The 16672-nt window shown below is 38.3% G+C and overlaps 1 protein-coding gene across 6 annotated transcripts in view; it reads right to left on the bottom strand.

Moving 5' to 3' along the window:
- ATG7 (autophagy related 7) overlaps window positions 1-16672 on the bottom strand; it is a 267739-nt gene that overhangs the window by 151405 nt on the left and 99662 nt on the right. For all 6 annotated transcript variants that reach the window (XR_013960775.1, XR_013960776.1, XR_013960777.1 and 3 more), the window contains one exon: window positions 14559-14639. Coding sequence is in view for 2 of the 6 variants with exons in the window: in XM_080671745.1 (XP_080527871.1) it covers window positions 14559-14639 (81 nt within the window). In the remaining 4 variants the exon portion in view is untranslated. The remainder of the gene's footprint in view (window positions 1-14558; window positions 14640-16672) is intronic.

The following is a 16672-nucleotide window of genomic DNA, read 5'->3' as shown; positions in this document are numbered from 1 at the left end:
ATTACTGATGCATATTGGTTTATGTCTACCACCACTCCTTGTGTTCCATATCTGTTTTATTTAGTCTATGTTCCTTTTCTTCTTCCTTTAAGTTTTCTCATTATATTTTCCCCACTATTAAATTTTTATAAGTTATAAATTTTTCTATTTGTTTAGTGTTTAGTCTATTACAACATAGATCCTTGACTTATCATAGTCAAATGTTAATTGACACCTTTACCCTCTTCCAAGACAATGTAAGAACCTTAGAACAGACTAATTCCATTTACCTCCTCCCAACTACTATGTTATTTTTGTCCCATATTTTAAATCTTTATTTAAAAAAATCCAACATTGTACTATCTTACATAGTCAATTTTCACTCAGATTTACCCATATATTCACTGCTTTCTTTGCTTTTTATTTTTTTATGGTCCTATAATTGAAAAGTTATTTGTAGAAGTGATGTGAAGACTAGCATCATGATATCTCCCTCTAAGAAGATTTCATTGCTTTTACCTGGCACCTATGGATAGTAGCTAAATGGGAATCATCTTAATCCAAGTAAGCCTTAACGTTTCTGGGCCACTCAGATGAGAAACTGAGCTGCAGCCAATATGCGAATTGGTTTACTTCTAGTTACCCTTACTCCTAGGTGTATCTCTTCAGGGGATCCCAATTCAAAGTGGGAAATGGTTTCCCAGGCTTGATAACACCCACACTATAATTTTTAACCTTGAAAGGACACTAAAGGTGAGCTCAGGCTCTCAACTGCCTTGTCTTGATCAGCAAATGCCCATAAGACAGAAGTGGCCCCAGTGCTAGGCCCTCTCCTCTGTGTTTACATTCTTTCCCAAATTTCAACTCAATAATTCCTCACAATTTATTCTTTTATGTTTAAGAAGATTGTTGAAGAATAATTTATCTAGTTCCTTTAGTTGACATCAGTATGAGAGCTGGTTTGAATCATGTGGCTTACCACTAAAGTACTAATTTCCCAGCATTCTCTTATGTAGCCTTATCTTGCCAACACCTGCCCCTAGGTGAAAAAGTGGTGCTATGGTGTTCTATGACTCTGGCTAATTCACCATGACAGACCAGTGGTCAACATTTCAGGTCATTCATCAATGGCTGGCAACATTATGGAAGACACAATATTCCAAAGTCAAACAAGGGGATACCTGTTATAGTATCTATAATTTATTTTAAAATACTTCAGCATACATACTGTGCACACATACGATGTGTACCACACACTCGCCCTTTACCTCCTAAGTTGGTATTTGAGGTACTCTACTCAGGAATACATACTCCAGGTGTGATTGGCTCACATTTTAAAGACTAATTAGAAGTCCAACCTCAGAGTCAGTGTGTATAAACTACAGCTATCTAAATCTATACTATGGGATTCCCTAATGAATACAAAGGAATGGAGAAATAATTTCTCTGATGAAAGTAATAGTTTTCAAGATATATGGGTTGGCTGGAAATATTGTACAGGGACCTCCAATGTTATATATACATGAGGGTTATAAGAATCTGGGAAACCAGGCAGACGAACACTCTTTGAAGGGCACTCTAGACCTAAGTTTTTGGTCCTGGGTCTGGAGACTTAACAAATGATTCCACCACCTGATCCAACTAAAAGGTTAGATAATATATCATGTAACAAGAATATGTCTGCATCTGTCTGTACTGAACCTTTGATGTAAGATACACACGGAAAGAATGAGATGGTTGGAGCTTTCCTCAGTCTAGAAGAACAAGTTGAATGACTAACTTGCCTGCTTGCTAATAAATGTTCACCCTGTGTGGCAATATTTGGTCTGAGACTTCACTTTATTGTACAGACCATGTGGCAGCATGATAGCCTGTAACCATTGGAAGCTACCAATTTCTACCAAAAAGATTTGCACTACTGGAAGCAATAAAACTGGCTTAGGTCAGTTTGAAACAATTGTGGTGCATCCAATTTCCCAAATGAAGCAGGTTGAGGCATAACCTCAAAGCAGCAGTATTATGCTGGTGATGTTCAAACTTGCCATCCTGGACCCTCCAAGAGAAAGGCTATATCTCTTTAGTGAGAACACCACAGGAAGCTATGGAGACAGCCTTGGGGTGTGGGTTTTGCTGGGCCTGGGAGCCTGCCCAAAATACCATCATTCTGTTTCTTGGTCCCTGGAATGCAATGATACCCAATTTTTTTACCCAGAATGATCTGGACTCTGGACTCAACTCAAAATAATGCCATTTAAACAAATTCTGTATTCAAAGGAATAGATAGATGGGAAGCAACTATCCTACTTCCTCAAGTAAATGCAAAACAGAAGCATTTTCATTTTCAGAACAGCACTGTCTTGGATTCTTAGCAGCTGCATGTCTCTATCCTCCAAATATTTTACAAAATAAGCTGAAAATGAATCAAAATGGGAAAGTGAGCTGTGTTTGTCATAAACAATTTTTCGAGGAAAAACTTTGACACTGTTACCTCCACCCTGCATCTGTACTGGAGGGCACCAAGAAGTTGCTCTAGCCCACACAATTTTCCTGATGACGTGAAAACGTGACTATAAGCAATACATTCTTCTGGGTGTCAGGATTCCACAGGTCCCACAAAGAAAGTTAACCAATTGGTTCACCAAGGAGCTTAACCTACCAGTTCTCAAAACTGCTAAAAATTTGAAGTGGACTCTGCCCCCAACCTGCCAAAAAAGAGTACACTGGAGTTCTGAACTGTGAATTAATCCTGTCACATCAGTGCCTGAGAGATGTTTAATATGGTAAGTGAACTGAGCATTGGAAATCCTGGACTTTTATGTCAGTATTTTTCTGGGCCTAACAATCTCTCCACTTGACAGACTGAGAAGCCCTTTTACTAGCCATGTCTCAGGAAGCTTGAATGGGACCCTGAAAACGTCCATAAAGTAATGCTAAAGGGAGAGAGAAATGTTGCAGCACTTGAACAGATTAAGCCAAGGCAGCTGGTGCTTCTTGCTCATGTTCCATTGGGCTCCAACCCATTTATAGTAACAGCAAGAAAAAGCAAGGCTGGAGAAAGGCTTCTGAGAAGCAGGGTGGGACAGAGACAAGAGCAACTGCAGTGACAGGCAGCAGGCCTGGTGCTGTCACAGAACTGCTATCCTGGGTCTCTTATGGCCTTGCTGCTGAGCGTACAGAAGGAACACAACCACGCAGTCTTTCCCTACGTTTATATCAGCTCATCTCTCAAGTTGTGAGCCTGACACTGGTCACAGATATTTCAGGAAATAAGAGAATTCACCCACTCTCTGAGTGCACACTCCTGGGAACATTAAACCTCAGCTTCATTTTGGTTAATAATGAAACCCCTATATCAAAAGCCTACTTGAAAAGAAAAGAGTAAAGAAAAAGACAAAGAATCTAATAACCTGCAGACGAGTATTTGCTCAGCTCTTAAAGCCATGCCCTTTTAAAATAATTACTCATCTTTTTTCATTCCCCTCCCTTTTTGTCAACTTCTAAAAATGGAGAGTTTATGACTAAATTGCAAGGTGAGTGCATTTATGAGAGGAAATGGGAATAGCACCTAATCTCTGCTTGTAGAAAGGAGCTTTCAAAAAGATTTACGGAGAGCCAGCTACATGACACTCAGCATAGAAGCTCTCATTTAATCGTCATTGCCACTAAAATGGTATTTTAACTATTTTCCACAGGAGGAAACTGAATCTCAGGAAGTCTGAGATACTTGTCACAGGTCACACAGTTAATAGATGGCATTCTCTCTAAAGCTCATTTCTATGGCATGGAAATGAGGTAGTGTGCTTTGAGTCCCTTGAACTGGCATCTCACCTGTTCAGACCCACAAGCTATTTGAAGCTCTTGCAGTTCTTTATTAATTTTTTTTTTCTTGCAAATTGCTCTTACCCTTTATTCACAATTCATAGCTTCAAATTACTTTAGGCTTTTTCAAAAAAAATCAAACCTACCCTCAAAGGTCAATAATTTGCCACTGCTGAGGCTATTAAGAGGAAAATATTGTGAGATCTGAAGCAATTTCCCAAGAACTTGTCAACTGTTCTAAACTAGCTCAGCAGAGCTGAAACATGCACAGTGCCTCCCCCAGGGAACTCTGTGAAAGGGCCCATTTCTTGGGACTTGTAGTCCCTGTGCAGGGAGTTTAATAGGGTGATGTAGGTCTCATTTTTCAGGTATAATTGCCTACTGGAATAATTTCAAAAACAGAAAGCAGTGAGTGATTAGGCCAAGAACAGATGTGAAATAAAACTCTTACTCCTCCATTATAGCCAAATGATGCAGTGTGTTTTTGTTTTCTTACTTATGTACGTTATTTACCAGTAAGCCATTTTGCATTCATTTGTTTTTTTTTAATACGATTGCATTGTGATTGAAGACAAATCTGTCAGGTCAAATTGAACTAACAGAAGATCTGGATATGGGCACAGTAGCAATCCTATGAATAGTTTTTATTTTATTATTTTTATTGTTAACACTATTACATATATCTGCCATACCCACCTTTCCCCACCTCCACCCAGCCCCTGACCCGCCTCCCTCCTCTAGCCTTCACCACACTGTTATATATGTCCATGGGCTATGCATATATGTTCTTTGGCTAATCTCTTCACCTTCTTTTATCCAGTCTCTCCCACTCCCCTTCCCTCTGACATTTGTCTGTCCCATGTATCATACCTCTGGTTCTATTTTGTTCATTAGGTTCCACATATTAGTGAGATCTTATAGATGGTTTTTTGACCAGGCTTTCTCTAAGAAAGAGCAATGTTAAGTTCATGTTCCACATTTGGGATATGTGAGAGGTATTAATGCAATGATTCATAATTGCTACTTGCCTCAATCCCCACTTTTGTTACCATCTTCCTTCAGGGTCCTTCATGAAAGAGTTGACATAAAAGGAAAGGGAAATGTTAAGTACAACTGAGAACTGGGAGAAACCCAAATTTTCTCTCCTGCTTTTACAAATAACACAAAAATATATTTCCATATAGATTTCTATTCCAAGTTAGAGTGCTGATAAAGATCTTAAAAATATCTAAATGCCCCCGTGAATCCAGAGTCAACTACAAAGTGATCTAGAAGTATGATGACAGGTATGTTCTAACTACAGGCCTTGCGCCTATTCAACATACCCTTCAAAGCAGTCCTCATGGGAGAATGGGCAGCTATCCCAATGACGCTGCCATTCCTCAAGACTCTGTTGTATACACACTTCCATAATGTCAAGACGGTTCCTCTAATTTGCAAAACTTGCTATGTTTGTTCTCCTATGACTGTTCATATTTAGCACAGTTGTAGCCATTTTAGGACCACAGACGAGATATTTTCCAATTTTAGTCTGATGGCTCAAGATGTTAAAAAAAGAAACATGTAGTCTTTTCTTCTCATTAAGAAAAAAACTTTAACAAAATTTTTATGATGAAAGACATTTAAAACTATGGAAGGCCAGACATTTTAGAATTTATCACTAGCATCACATAAAATGTTATATAAACAAGTTATAAGGACAATAACTACAGGAATAATATGTTCTCAAACAGTTTTTCACATTTTCTCTAGCAAAAGAAGACTGTTTTTTTAAGTACTTTTAGAAATGCCTGGACATGATATTGAAAGGCCCTTTAGAAAAAAATAACCTGGTGAGACACTAAATCCTAAGGAAAGCAAGCAAAACCCTTCAAAGAACTCATTGCCAAAAAGTGTCCTTTCATAAAATGCTAAATCATCTTTGATGAATCCCAAAGGCTGCCTGTTTTAATATACTCTGGAAATGATCTTCCAACACAATAACAAATCATCGAAAGCATCAACTAAAGCAACGGAGATAGTAAAAGCTGGAAAGAAACTCAGCTGAATAAATATTTAGAACATTGAAATGCAGCATTTAATAATAGCTACCATTTATGGCTATTGATAAATCATACCTCCATACTAGTAAGCAAAGGGTGTTCCGCTACTGAGTCTTAGCTACCTTCCAGACTCTGCGTTCCTGGAGGGCACAGGCTATCTTCCTTTTTCCCCCTCCTGTTGTGCCATTCACTTATTTCTCTACCAAATCATTCATTCATTTTTCTCACCATTCAAAACACAAATAATTAGTTCCTACCACTTGCTAGGAATTAATTACCTCTTCTAAGGTAGGAACTTTTTTTAGTAAAGATGTTTACATAATCTGATATGCTTGAACTGTATTATCATGCAATATAACTTTACTATCTTGTCCAGAACAATGTCATCAAAAACTTCAGAGGCTGCCTTATTCATCTTTGTATCATTCAAAAATATGTCATGAAATAGGAGCTCTAATGTTTGTTGAATTGGACTGCTATAACAATAGTCATTAAAATAAACTCTTTTAAATAGGTATTTGAGTGTTCTAAGCATTCAATTTAAATAGTCATATACAGTATATTATCTATAACCTATGTATGTATAAGCATGTACATCCATAAAAAGTTTCCCAATTCAAACTGATGGCTCCCTTATTTTAAAAATCCAGCAGTTACTACCATGTTCCTTCCTCCCTACTTTCCAAAGGTGTTAAGGGTGGAGGAAGAAGGGAAGATGATGAATGTATTATATAAATAAAAAGGAGAGAAGGAACATGAACAGATGATAGTTGGGGCTCTGTGCCCATCAGGAGTCAAATCAATGCACCACCAGAGGAGGAAGAACTAACTCTTAGAACTCTGAGCAAAGTCATTCTTTTTCTCTATCCCCCAGTGGAATGCAGTTGGGCTTAAAAAATGAAATAGCTGATCAAGAAATTCTACAATCTCAGAACCATAAAACAAAATTTAGTGGTATATCAGCTCCTGCATCTCCCTTTACTATAGTTGAGAAAAATGAGTCCCCCAGCAGAGCTGGTGACATTCCAAAGCCACATAGGTCATGGTGGGGCTGGAGCTGACTACAACATTCATCTGCTGTGTCTCATCCAGGAGAGCTTGAAAATGGTACCAAAGAAAGATGCACGGAGCAAGGGTGATTCCCTAGAATCCACAAGCATGTTTCAGGGATTTCATACAGTCACTGAAATTGCCTGCAAAACTGGGTTTGACTTTGCATATTTCAGGGTAGCAGGGTCTACTGCTTTCATCAGTCTAAGCAAGGTCCATGACTCAAAAAATTTAAGAACACTTTGTTAAAGGATGGGCTTGGGGTGAAGGCTAAAAGTGAATGAGATTAATTCCAAACTAAAAGAAACCCATATTTTCAATAACCTGAAGAACATGCTCGGGGCAGGCAGCCAGTGGAACTATGTAAAGAATACACAGTCCTAAACTTTCTGGTCTGGAGGGTAAAAAGGATTCTATAAGGGAAAAAAAAATGTATTTAGGAAAGCTGGTGTGTCTTTGTGACCACAGGTGACAGTGAAAGGTGTACTAGTAATTAGCACAAACTTTAACTACTCATTAAGTGGTCTCAGAAGACCACAGTTCAGAACTGATAAACAAGGCTGAGTTCTCTGGAATCACGGAAAAGGTTTTAGCAGTGGTCAGTCATCGTGAGCTATGATGGAAGGTTTCTGCAGCCTTTCAAAGTCAGGGCAGCCTTGACCTTCAATCATTACACCTGTTTGTGAATAAACAGTGAGCCCAGAAAGGGTTCCAAAGACCCCAGGAGACAAAATGCAATCACAGGGGTCTTTGTTTTCTTCTAATTCTGATGTCAACATCAGTCCCAAGAGCGGGCAAAGGCCTTGGTACTTAGTCACAAGGAACTGGAGACACGTCAGCCATTGCAATTTCCCTGGGAAACAGAAAATATTTTCCCCACTCTATGGATGAAGAAATTGAAGCAAAGGGAGAAATGTCCAAGGTTTTCAAGGAGGTGAAGAGCCAAGAGCTCTGAGGTTAGAGCTTGTAACTAAATACTCCACACTGGCTCTGGCTGGATATTCCATCTCCTTTTGGGAACCAAGCAGTTCTGGAGATTGGAGAAACACTAGTTGCTAAGGACAAGATGTGGGATACAGTTTACACCACACAACCATACATATGGAATCCATCACACATTAAAACAGAAGATTCGAGGTCTGACTGGGTAAATGAGATAGGAAAAGGGAACCTGGGGGTTACTCATCATTTTCCAAATCAGAGATTTATGTCCCTTTTGGAAAGGAGAAGGAAAACCTGTCTGCAGTCCAGTTTTGAGTAATATTTGCCACTGAGAAGCTGTATGCAAAAATTCCTGGCACAAGCTTTGGAGAGCTCTTCCGACTGGGCTCTGGCCAGTCCTTATAAATGACTGAGATTTAAAACCCTATCATATCAGAGGAGCAGGGAGTATCCTTGATGCAGCACCATAAATCCTTTTCTCTAAAGCCAATTTCAAACTTACTATAAGAATGTTCAGAGAGAAAAATTATTTATATGTACCTCCATACATATAGATTTTTTTCCAAGTCAAGAAGAGTAAAGATCAACAGTTAACAGTGATCTGATTGGTTGGAATATGGTTGATTATCTGTTTTTTAAATCCTTAAATATATTTTTCTGATTTAAAAAAATAAGATGGATTGCAGTGGAATAAAGAATAAAATAAAATAAAAAGGTATAAAACCTAGTAACTTTGAGAGTTAATGGAGAGCCAGAGCTTATCTCATCCAATTGACTCATTTTACAAAAGAAGAAATGGAGGCGGAAAGAGGGGGGAGCACCTTGCTTGTGGTCACTTAGCAGGCCAGCAAGGGAGTAGAGCCAGGACCCTGGAAATCCCCTGACTGACTTCCTGGCCTCCACACCACCCTGTTGCAGCTGCTGGATTCCTTAAGCTAGGAAACCCCCTAAGGTAAGAAAGTGTTTTGTATGGAATTATAAAATTCAAAACAGCAGTCTCAAGTGTCAAAGTACACCAGATTCCAACTCAAGAATAGCTGAAATGGAAATGGAATTCACAAAGACAAGAGGACAATTTGTAGGGAATTAGGTGTCTCAAGCACTGTCACAACTGCTATACTAAACAACTTCATAAATGTGCTATCATTTCTTGCCTCTAGCTATTGTACATGCAATTCCCCCCACCAGAATGTCTTCCTCTTGTCCTTTTTCCCATGGGATTCTAGAAATTCCCACTCATCCTTTTATACATACTTACATATATATATTTTTTTAATTATATATATATATATATATATATATATATATATATATATATATATATACATATTTTAAAAATATATTTTTATTGATTTCAAAGAGGAAGGGAGACGGGGAGAGAGAGATAGAAACATCGATGAGAGAGAATCTGATTGGCTGCCTCCTGCATACCCTGCACTGGGGATCGAGCCTGCAACCGAGGCATGTGCCCTGACTGGGAATCAAACTGTGACCTCCTGGTTCATAGGTTGATGCTCAACCAATGAACCACACCGGCTGGGCCCTACTCATCCTTTTAACATCAACTCTTAAGTCACTCGCTACAAGGCCTTCCCAGGTTTTTCTCATTTATAAAATTGGTATCAGGTTACCATAATAAGAGAATATACCTTGACTGCAGGGCATATCACAATATAAGGGAAACCATCACTGGCTTATATGTCTGTCTCACCCAAAGTTCCTTAAGGGCAGTGGCTATTTGAATCTTTTTATCTTTGGCACCCAGCAGGGTCTTAAATGCCAACTGAATAAATGAATGTCTGCTAACAAACATACAGTAAGACTTTAACCTTTCCTTCAAAAATCTATGATTTGCTTTTCTATCCTCTAAATGGTACATTTGCAGAAATCTTAGGCAACATGTTGCTTGGGAACAGAGTTTTTTCTTAAAGTTTAAACAGTATTGGTATTTCATGCTTTTTAATTTACAAAGAATTATTACAGAAAAAAAGGGTAGGATTATCCTATCTAATAAAAGAGAAACATACAAATTGACCATACCTCTGCTATGCCCACCAGCCACGCCCACCAGCCAATTAGGAGTGAGTATGCAAATTAACCCAACCAATATGGTGGTTAATTTGCATATCCAGGTGCAGAGCGAAGACTGAAGACAGCGTAGAAGGAAGACAAGCGCTGCAGAAGGGAGCGAAGCTGCGGAGAAGCAAGCGGGGCAGCGGAGAAGGGAGGGAAGCAGGCAGGGCGGCAGCGAAGGGAGAGAAGCAGGCGGGGTGGCAGAGACGGCCGCAGGAAGCCCTATTCTTACAGGAATAGGCCCGAGGAAGCCCTATTCTTGCAAGAATCTTCCTGCAACAGACCTCTAGTATAATATAAAAAGATAAATGGATAGGCTGGCTATGACAAAGGCAAAAAGAAAGTATAATTTACCAAATGATCATAAAAGCTAACATGATTCCTACTTGCCCTCTCCCTACCAGTATTGCTCCTGACTGCAGATCTGAGAGAAGTTTCTAGACAACTTCTGGGTTCCAGAAACAAGACTATTATTGCAAAAAATACTGGAAGGTGCTGGGCTTTCTCCTTATAGGGAAAGAGAATGGTCACAATATTCAACATACTGCCCTCCTCACCCAAGACTGACTGGGAAGGGGTACAAGGGAACCTTCTGGTGTAACAAAAATATTCAATGTCTTTGCTGTTGTTGGTAATCCTCACCCGAGGATATTTTTCCATTGATTTTTTAGGGAGAGTGGAAGAGAGGGAAAGAGAGAGAGAAACATTGATGTGAGAGAAAAACATAGATTGGTTGCCTCCTGTATGAGCCCTGACCAGGGCCCAGGCCAGGGAGGAACCTACATCCAAGGTACATGCCCTTGACTGGAATTGAACCTGGGACCCTTTGGTCTGCAGGCCGACTCTCTATCCACTGAGCCAAACTGGCTAGGGCTGTTCAATGTCTTCACTGAAATGTAGGTTACACGGGTGTGGATACATTTGTCAAAACTTATGGAATTCTCACTGTATATAAATTTCACCTAGAAAAAAAGAACTATGCACAATTAAACTCTAGTTAGTAGGTTTCCTTTCTGCAGTAATATAAGATAGAAATTTTGAAACTAATTTCTGTGTAATCTAGACTTGTGCAAGTGAGTAAATATTCAGAGTAATGGGAGTCAGGTTTCTCACTGTTGGGGATGTTAGTTACAAATATAGAAAGGGGGAAATTAACTTCACCCAAGGGGTTAAAATACATCATGTGCCTCCTAACACGAGGATGCATCATCACTTCTCTGGTATTCCTGCCAAAAACTCAGAACCTGAACCTAATCATAAGAAAACATTAGGCAAATCCAAATTGAGGCAAATTCTACAAAATAACTGGCAAAATATCAGAATACTGTAGTTAACAAAGACAAAGAAAGGCTAAGAAACTTTTCCATATTGAGGGAAGCCAAAGAGACATGACAATTAAATGCAATTGCTTGATGCTGAATCAGATTCTGGTTAGGAGGGAAAACCTATGAAGGACACTACTGGTTCAAATAGCAACATTTAAAATATAGACTGTGGATTAGAGAATAGTATTATATAAACATTAAATTGCCTGAATTTGATAAGAGTATTGTGTTTAGGTAAGAGAATATCCTTGTTCTTAGGAAATACACTGAAGTATTTAATTGTAAATGACCACAATGTCTCCAATGTACTCTCAAAGTTTTAAAAGACAGGAGAGTGGAGGAGCAGGGAGGAAAGGGAGCCCACAGGTACAAATGGGGGAAAATGTAAACTATTGGTGAATCTGGGTAAAGGTTATATAGGAATTCCTTGTACTATTATTGCAACTTAAAATTACATCAAAATAGAAAATTATCAAAAAAGCAAAATAAATATAACTTTCCCCAAAAATATTTAGGTGAAAGGCTAATAACAAGAATACACATATTTGTTTCAAAATGATACTTTTTCCTCTGGTAGTAATTCCACAAAACTCTAGTTGGCTCTAAATTCCTTTTTAGAACTAAAAAACAACTCATGTACCTTCCAATAGGGTTTTTTGAAGTCCCAGTGGTCAATACTGTCATTTTAGAAAGTCTTGCAAGGTAATCAAAAGAAATTGGAATGAAAGTAACTCCTCACCATTCCCCTCCCTCCATATTCTTCAATAGCTTTTCTGTAAGACAGAACAATTCACCTGGCTATATGCCAAGCTAAAATCAAACAGGGTAAAAATGATTTACGTGTAGATGATTCCGCCTTCCCTGCCATGGAAGCAGAGAACTGTATTCTTCCACACCTCAGGCCTTATAAAAGGTGTATACATACACACACACACACACACACACACACACACACACACACGAACAAGAACATTATTACTTAGCTGAGCTTATTCACCTCCCCAATCTTTCTGTATTTGTGGTTAAATCAAGACAAGTATAGCCTCAGTTCTAGGGGAAAAAAATACTGAAAACTACCAAAGGAAAAAATTACTTCATAGATGTCAAAGGAGAATTTTTCAAAAGTCATTTTTAGCCCCCAAAATCTTTTTGAAACAATAACAACTATTATATGACTCAGTATAAAAATATTATGCTAAGTATGCATTAAGAAAAATTCACATGCACAAAGACGAAAATGTAATTGGATTTGTCATTTCAAAGTATTAATGTTGGGTTTGCAGATAATAGAGAATGACATTCTCCCATGCGAATAGAGAAGTTAGCCAAGTAAGTAAATGCTGTGTTTCTACTGTAAGGAAATACGTGTACCAATGAAGCAACCTTTCCAGCACAAAAGAAATTTAATACCTGACCACATGAAAAGTGATCGCTATGGGAATAGCACAGCTGTTAAAATCCAAGTCAGTTTGTATTAAATCGTCCAGCATGTTTATGTAAAGCAGGCCTCTAAGAATGACCACCAAGAGGAAATAATTTTGCTAACAAAAAAGTGATACATATATTTAATGCAATGCTTACAATAGTGTGAAAACAAAATGCAAAGCTATTCTCTCTCAAAAAATATAAGGGACCTCAGTTAGCTGGTATGCTTGTGATTCTTTTATAAACAGTACCTCAGGGGCTAACTTAATTAGAAAAAGAACAAGAAAGAATGAATGTTTACATTTCATTTAGAGAGCCCAATTATCTTTATTTCATTGATTAGCCAGATCTACATAAAGCCACAGAACTGGCACCAGTGCCAAATGATTTCTGTATGAAAATTAGTACTATTGCCAAATTATTTTGAGACCAATTAGCTCAGCCATTCAAAGAAAAGAAATGTGCTCCACTAAAAAGTATATAATCCTAAAACTTGCATTTCTGAAGACAGAAGTGCACAGACATCCTTGTGGTCTTGACTGAGCAGATATGATACCTTAAACTACAGAAAGAATGTGCTCATGAGTAACTACTGACAAATGGTATGCTTTAAATCTCAACCGACACTTGATAAAGCAGGAGCTTAGTTTACATTTGGAGAAAAAAATTACTCTAAATTTCTGAGCACCTAAAAGGAACCAAATTTATCAACACTGTTGTCAAATCTGAGTTAACTTTTTAGAGAAACTGGTCAGGATTGTTCTCATAAGATATGACCCAAGTGAAGTTTTCAAAGAAGGTTTGTCAACTCAGAATAAAGAGAATTTCTCTAGAACTTAATCCCTTCTATACTGCCAGAGGTAGACTACTCAGCAAAGAAGTCCCAAATTATAACTGAGAGGCCAGAGTTTGGGATTAATGACCCAACACTATTTTGTATATTACCTGAACATGAAAGTTTTATTTAAAAAATCATGAGTTTTAAAAGCTCAGGTTAAATCACTGGAGATTAGAGGCTTAAAGAGACATTCAAAAGGAAATTAGCTATAATACACAGCATACATGTAAAAATAACTCAGACTATCTCAAAGCCTATTTAAAAATGAGATGCCATCACTGTAGTTTTGAGAAATATCAGCCGTTTCCTATTACAATGGAGGACATACCAGCTCTATTTTTAGAGCCTCTGGAAAGATCAAAGCTGAACTTTTACTGGCTCACCCTCCAGGCCCCTAATCTCCATTTACTCTTCCTTGTCATTATATAGCTCTCCAAAACACATACCACCAGACTGCCCAGTATCCCCCATCCTCTGAGTAACACTTAAAAGTTGCTCTATGGTGTAACACACAGGCACAAACAACAGTGTGGCGATAGCCAGAGGGAAAGTGGGGTGGGGGTAGGTGGAGGTGGGATGGAGACAGAAAAGACTTTGCTTGGGGCAATGGCGCATGGTGCAGTGTGCAGATGATGTTTTATTGAGTTGTACACTTGAAACCTATATGGTTTTGTGAATCAATGTCACCCCAGCAAATTCAATTAAAAAAAAAAAAGTTGAGACAAAAGAAAAAATAGTTGCTCTATGATGGTCAATGGGAGGGAGGAACTCTCTGGGGGAGAACAAAGACTAATAGAGATCAAGTTCAAGTCAAAATTACCAGATGCAAGTATTGATACAGAACTAAAATATCTAATTCCATCTCTCTCTGTACACATACTCTATAAATCAAATTGTCTCAGGCTGGTTACCATGAGAATGAACACAGATAAATGAAAACTCCTTTCTGGTTTTTTAGACTCTCACCTCTCCCCAGAAAGCCCTCAGTTGGTTTGAACGCCTCTGATTGGTAAGGCTGATGGGCTTATTTTTAAAGACAAGTCCTTTAAATGTAGAATGACTTACTTTGGAAGAACAAGCTGTACATTTGTCAAATGCCAGGCTGACAGGAAGGACATTATCAAATCTTGACAGAAATCCCCGGATCTAAAAACAAACAAAACAAAAACATTCAAACCAAGTTCGGAATGACCACACCTGTAAAATACATGTGTAGTTTCAAACAAGCTGGAAGCAATTCATATGATGGTCTTGACACAGATTCCTAGCAAAAATGAAGTTCAGCATGAATATCTTCCCTTGTGCTATATATAATCAGTGTGAGGAAGAACTTTAGGGCCTTTATCCCATTAGGAACCAGGGCCTACAAGCTTTTCACATATTTGAGACTTAAGAACATAACTGACTCCAAAATACAAAAAGAAAACTGTAAAATCTAAACCATTTTAATAAATGTCTTCAAAAACATAACAGATCAACTAGCTTATTATGACAACTCTCATATAGAAGTCATAGTAAATATGAAGTGTGTTTTTCTAGGGTGTGATATTGGGTGGGGTCCCACAAGGTAAGAAGGCCTGGGGACTATAGAAGACAAACACAGTCCTAAATATATATTGTTATTTGCTTGGCTTAGAACACATAGGGATACAATGCAAAATATCACCAAATGTATGGGGAAACAGCGCCACCTTGAGCATAAACTTCGGACTACAACTGATTTCCATTTACTGAGTATCAGCCACAACCAGGTTTCACAAAGTTTAAACAGTAATTTATTCAGAACATTATACCTCTAGAACTATACTTACACAAAATGGGGAGTTTTAAACTGTTATATATATCATTAAAATATTATCACTAAAATATGCATGGCAAACTCCCCAAAGTCTCCACAGGACTCAACGTTTATAAAAGTGAGATCTTTCCAACTACCTCATCTTATGTTGATAAAACTCAAACTCAGAAAGGTGAAGCAAAGTAGGTCAGGAAAACAAAGTGACAGAGCTAAGATTCAAAAGTAGCCCTCCTGGAAAGTAGGTGGCGGGGGCGGGGGGGCGTAGGTAGAGGTGAGCAAATTGAGGGGATGGGGACGAAATGAAGTAGAGTAACATGTGCATGTGCACTTTGCTTGGGGTGATGGGCACACAATGCAGCATGCAGATGATGTTTTGAGTTGTACACTTGAAACCCATATGGTTTTGTGAACCAATGTCACCCCAATAAATTCAATTAAAGAAAACAAAGTTGCCTTCCCTGACTCCAAATCTGGCCAAGGCCTGGGCCTCTATCCTCCTAGTTTCTACCCCTCCTTGCCTCTTTCCTCTTCTCTCAGGATATCACAGCATTAGTCTTCAATATTAGGTCTCAACACAAATTTAACTTGTATAGCATAAAAGAACCAACCCATACACCAGTGTCGTCTTTAGCCACCCTACCAACACTCCCCACAAAACAAAAACAAACAGAGCCTGACTGACTCTTTAAAGAGACAGGCTTCCTTCGAGTTTGGATAACTCTATCTGTATACCCACTGCAGCTAACAGTCTAACTACATGTGCATACTGGAAAATCTAACCTTGAAAAAATGCCTGTATCCATCTTTTAAATGTCCTTATCAATGTAATCCAAGAACAAAAGTGTTTGGTAGAAATGATAATTCATATAGTTGGGAAAATTTAGATAACCTCATCTTGAACCTCTGAAATGTTGACAATCTTTTAGTTCCCTATGTCTCAGGAATGTGGTGGCCACTTACAATGCAGTACTTGAGGCACAGTCAGGGTCTTAAGTTTGCTATTCAGGACATCAAAACAGAAGACATCAAACTGGCAGAGAAGACTTTAATGGCAAGACACAAATGGGAATGCTGAGATCCTCATGAGATCTGAAGTTAAAGGCTTGAAAAAATTTTTATTTAATACAAAATTTACCTGGAAAAATTTTATCATTAGTAGCATATTTTCCATAAAAATGTTCCTTGACACCATCTATATGGTGTCATGAAAAGATTTCTCCATTCTCTTGTCTTTATATAGCCAATATCAAGCTTTCTTTATGTTATATAAAAATATATATACTGGTAATTTTCTCTAAATTGTCTTATGATTGGAGGTGGGGAGGGAAAGCTGAAGGAAAGGGAGACAGAAGACCCAGTTAGGAACAAAAGGAAGAGAGAA

Source organism: Plecotus auritus (genome assembly GCF_963455305.1).
Source record: "Plecotus auritus genome assembly, chromosome: 6".
NCBI classification, from domain to species: domain Eukaryota; kingdom Metazoa; phylum Chordata; class Mammalia; order Chiroptera; family Vespertilionidae; genus Plecotus; species Plecotus auritus.
The sequence above is the reverse complement of the archived record's forward strand: the minus strand, read 5'-3'. Positions and strand labels throughout refer to the sequence as shown.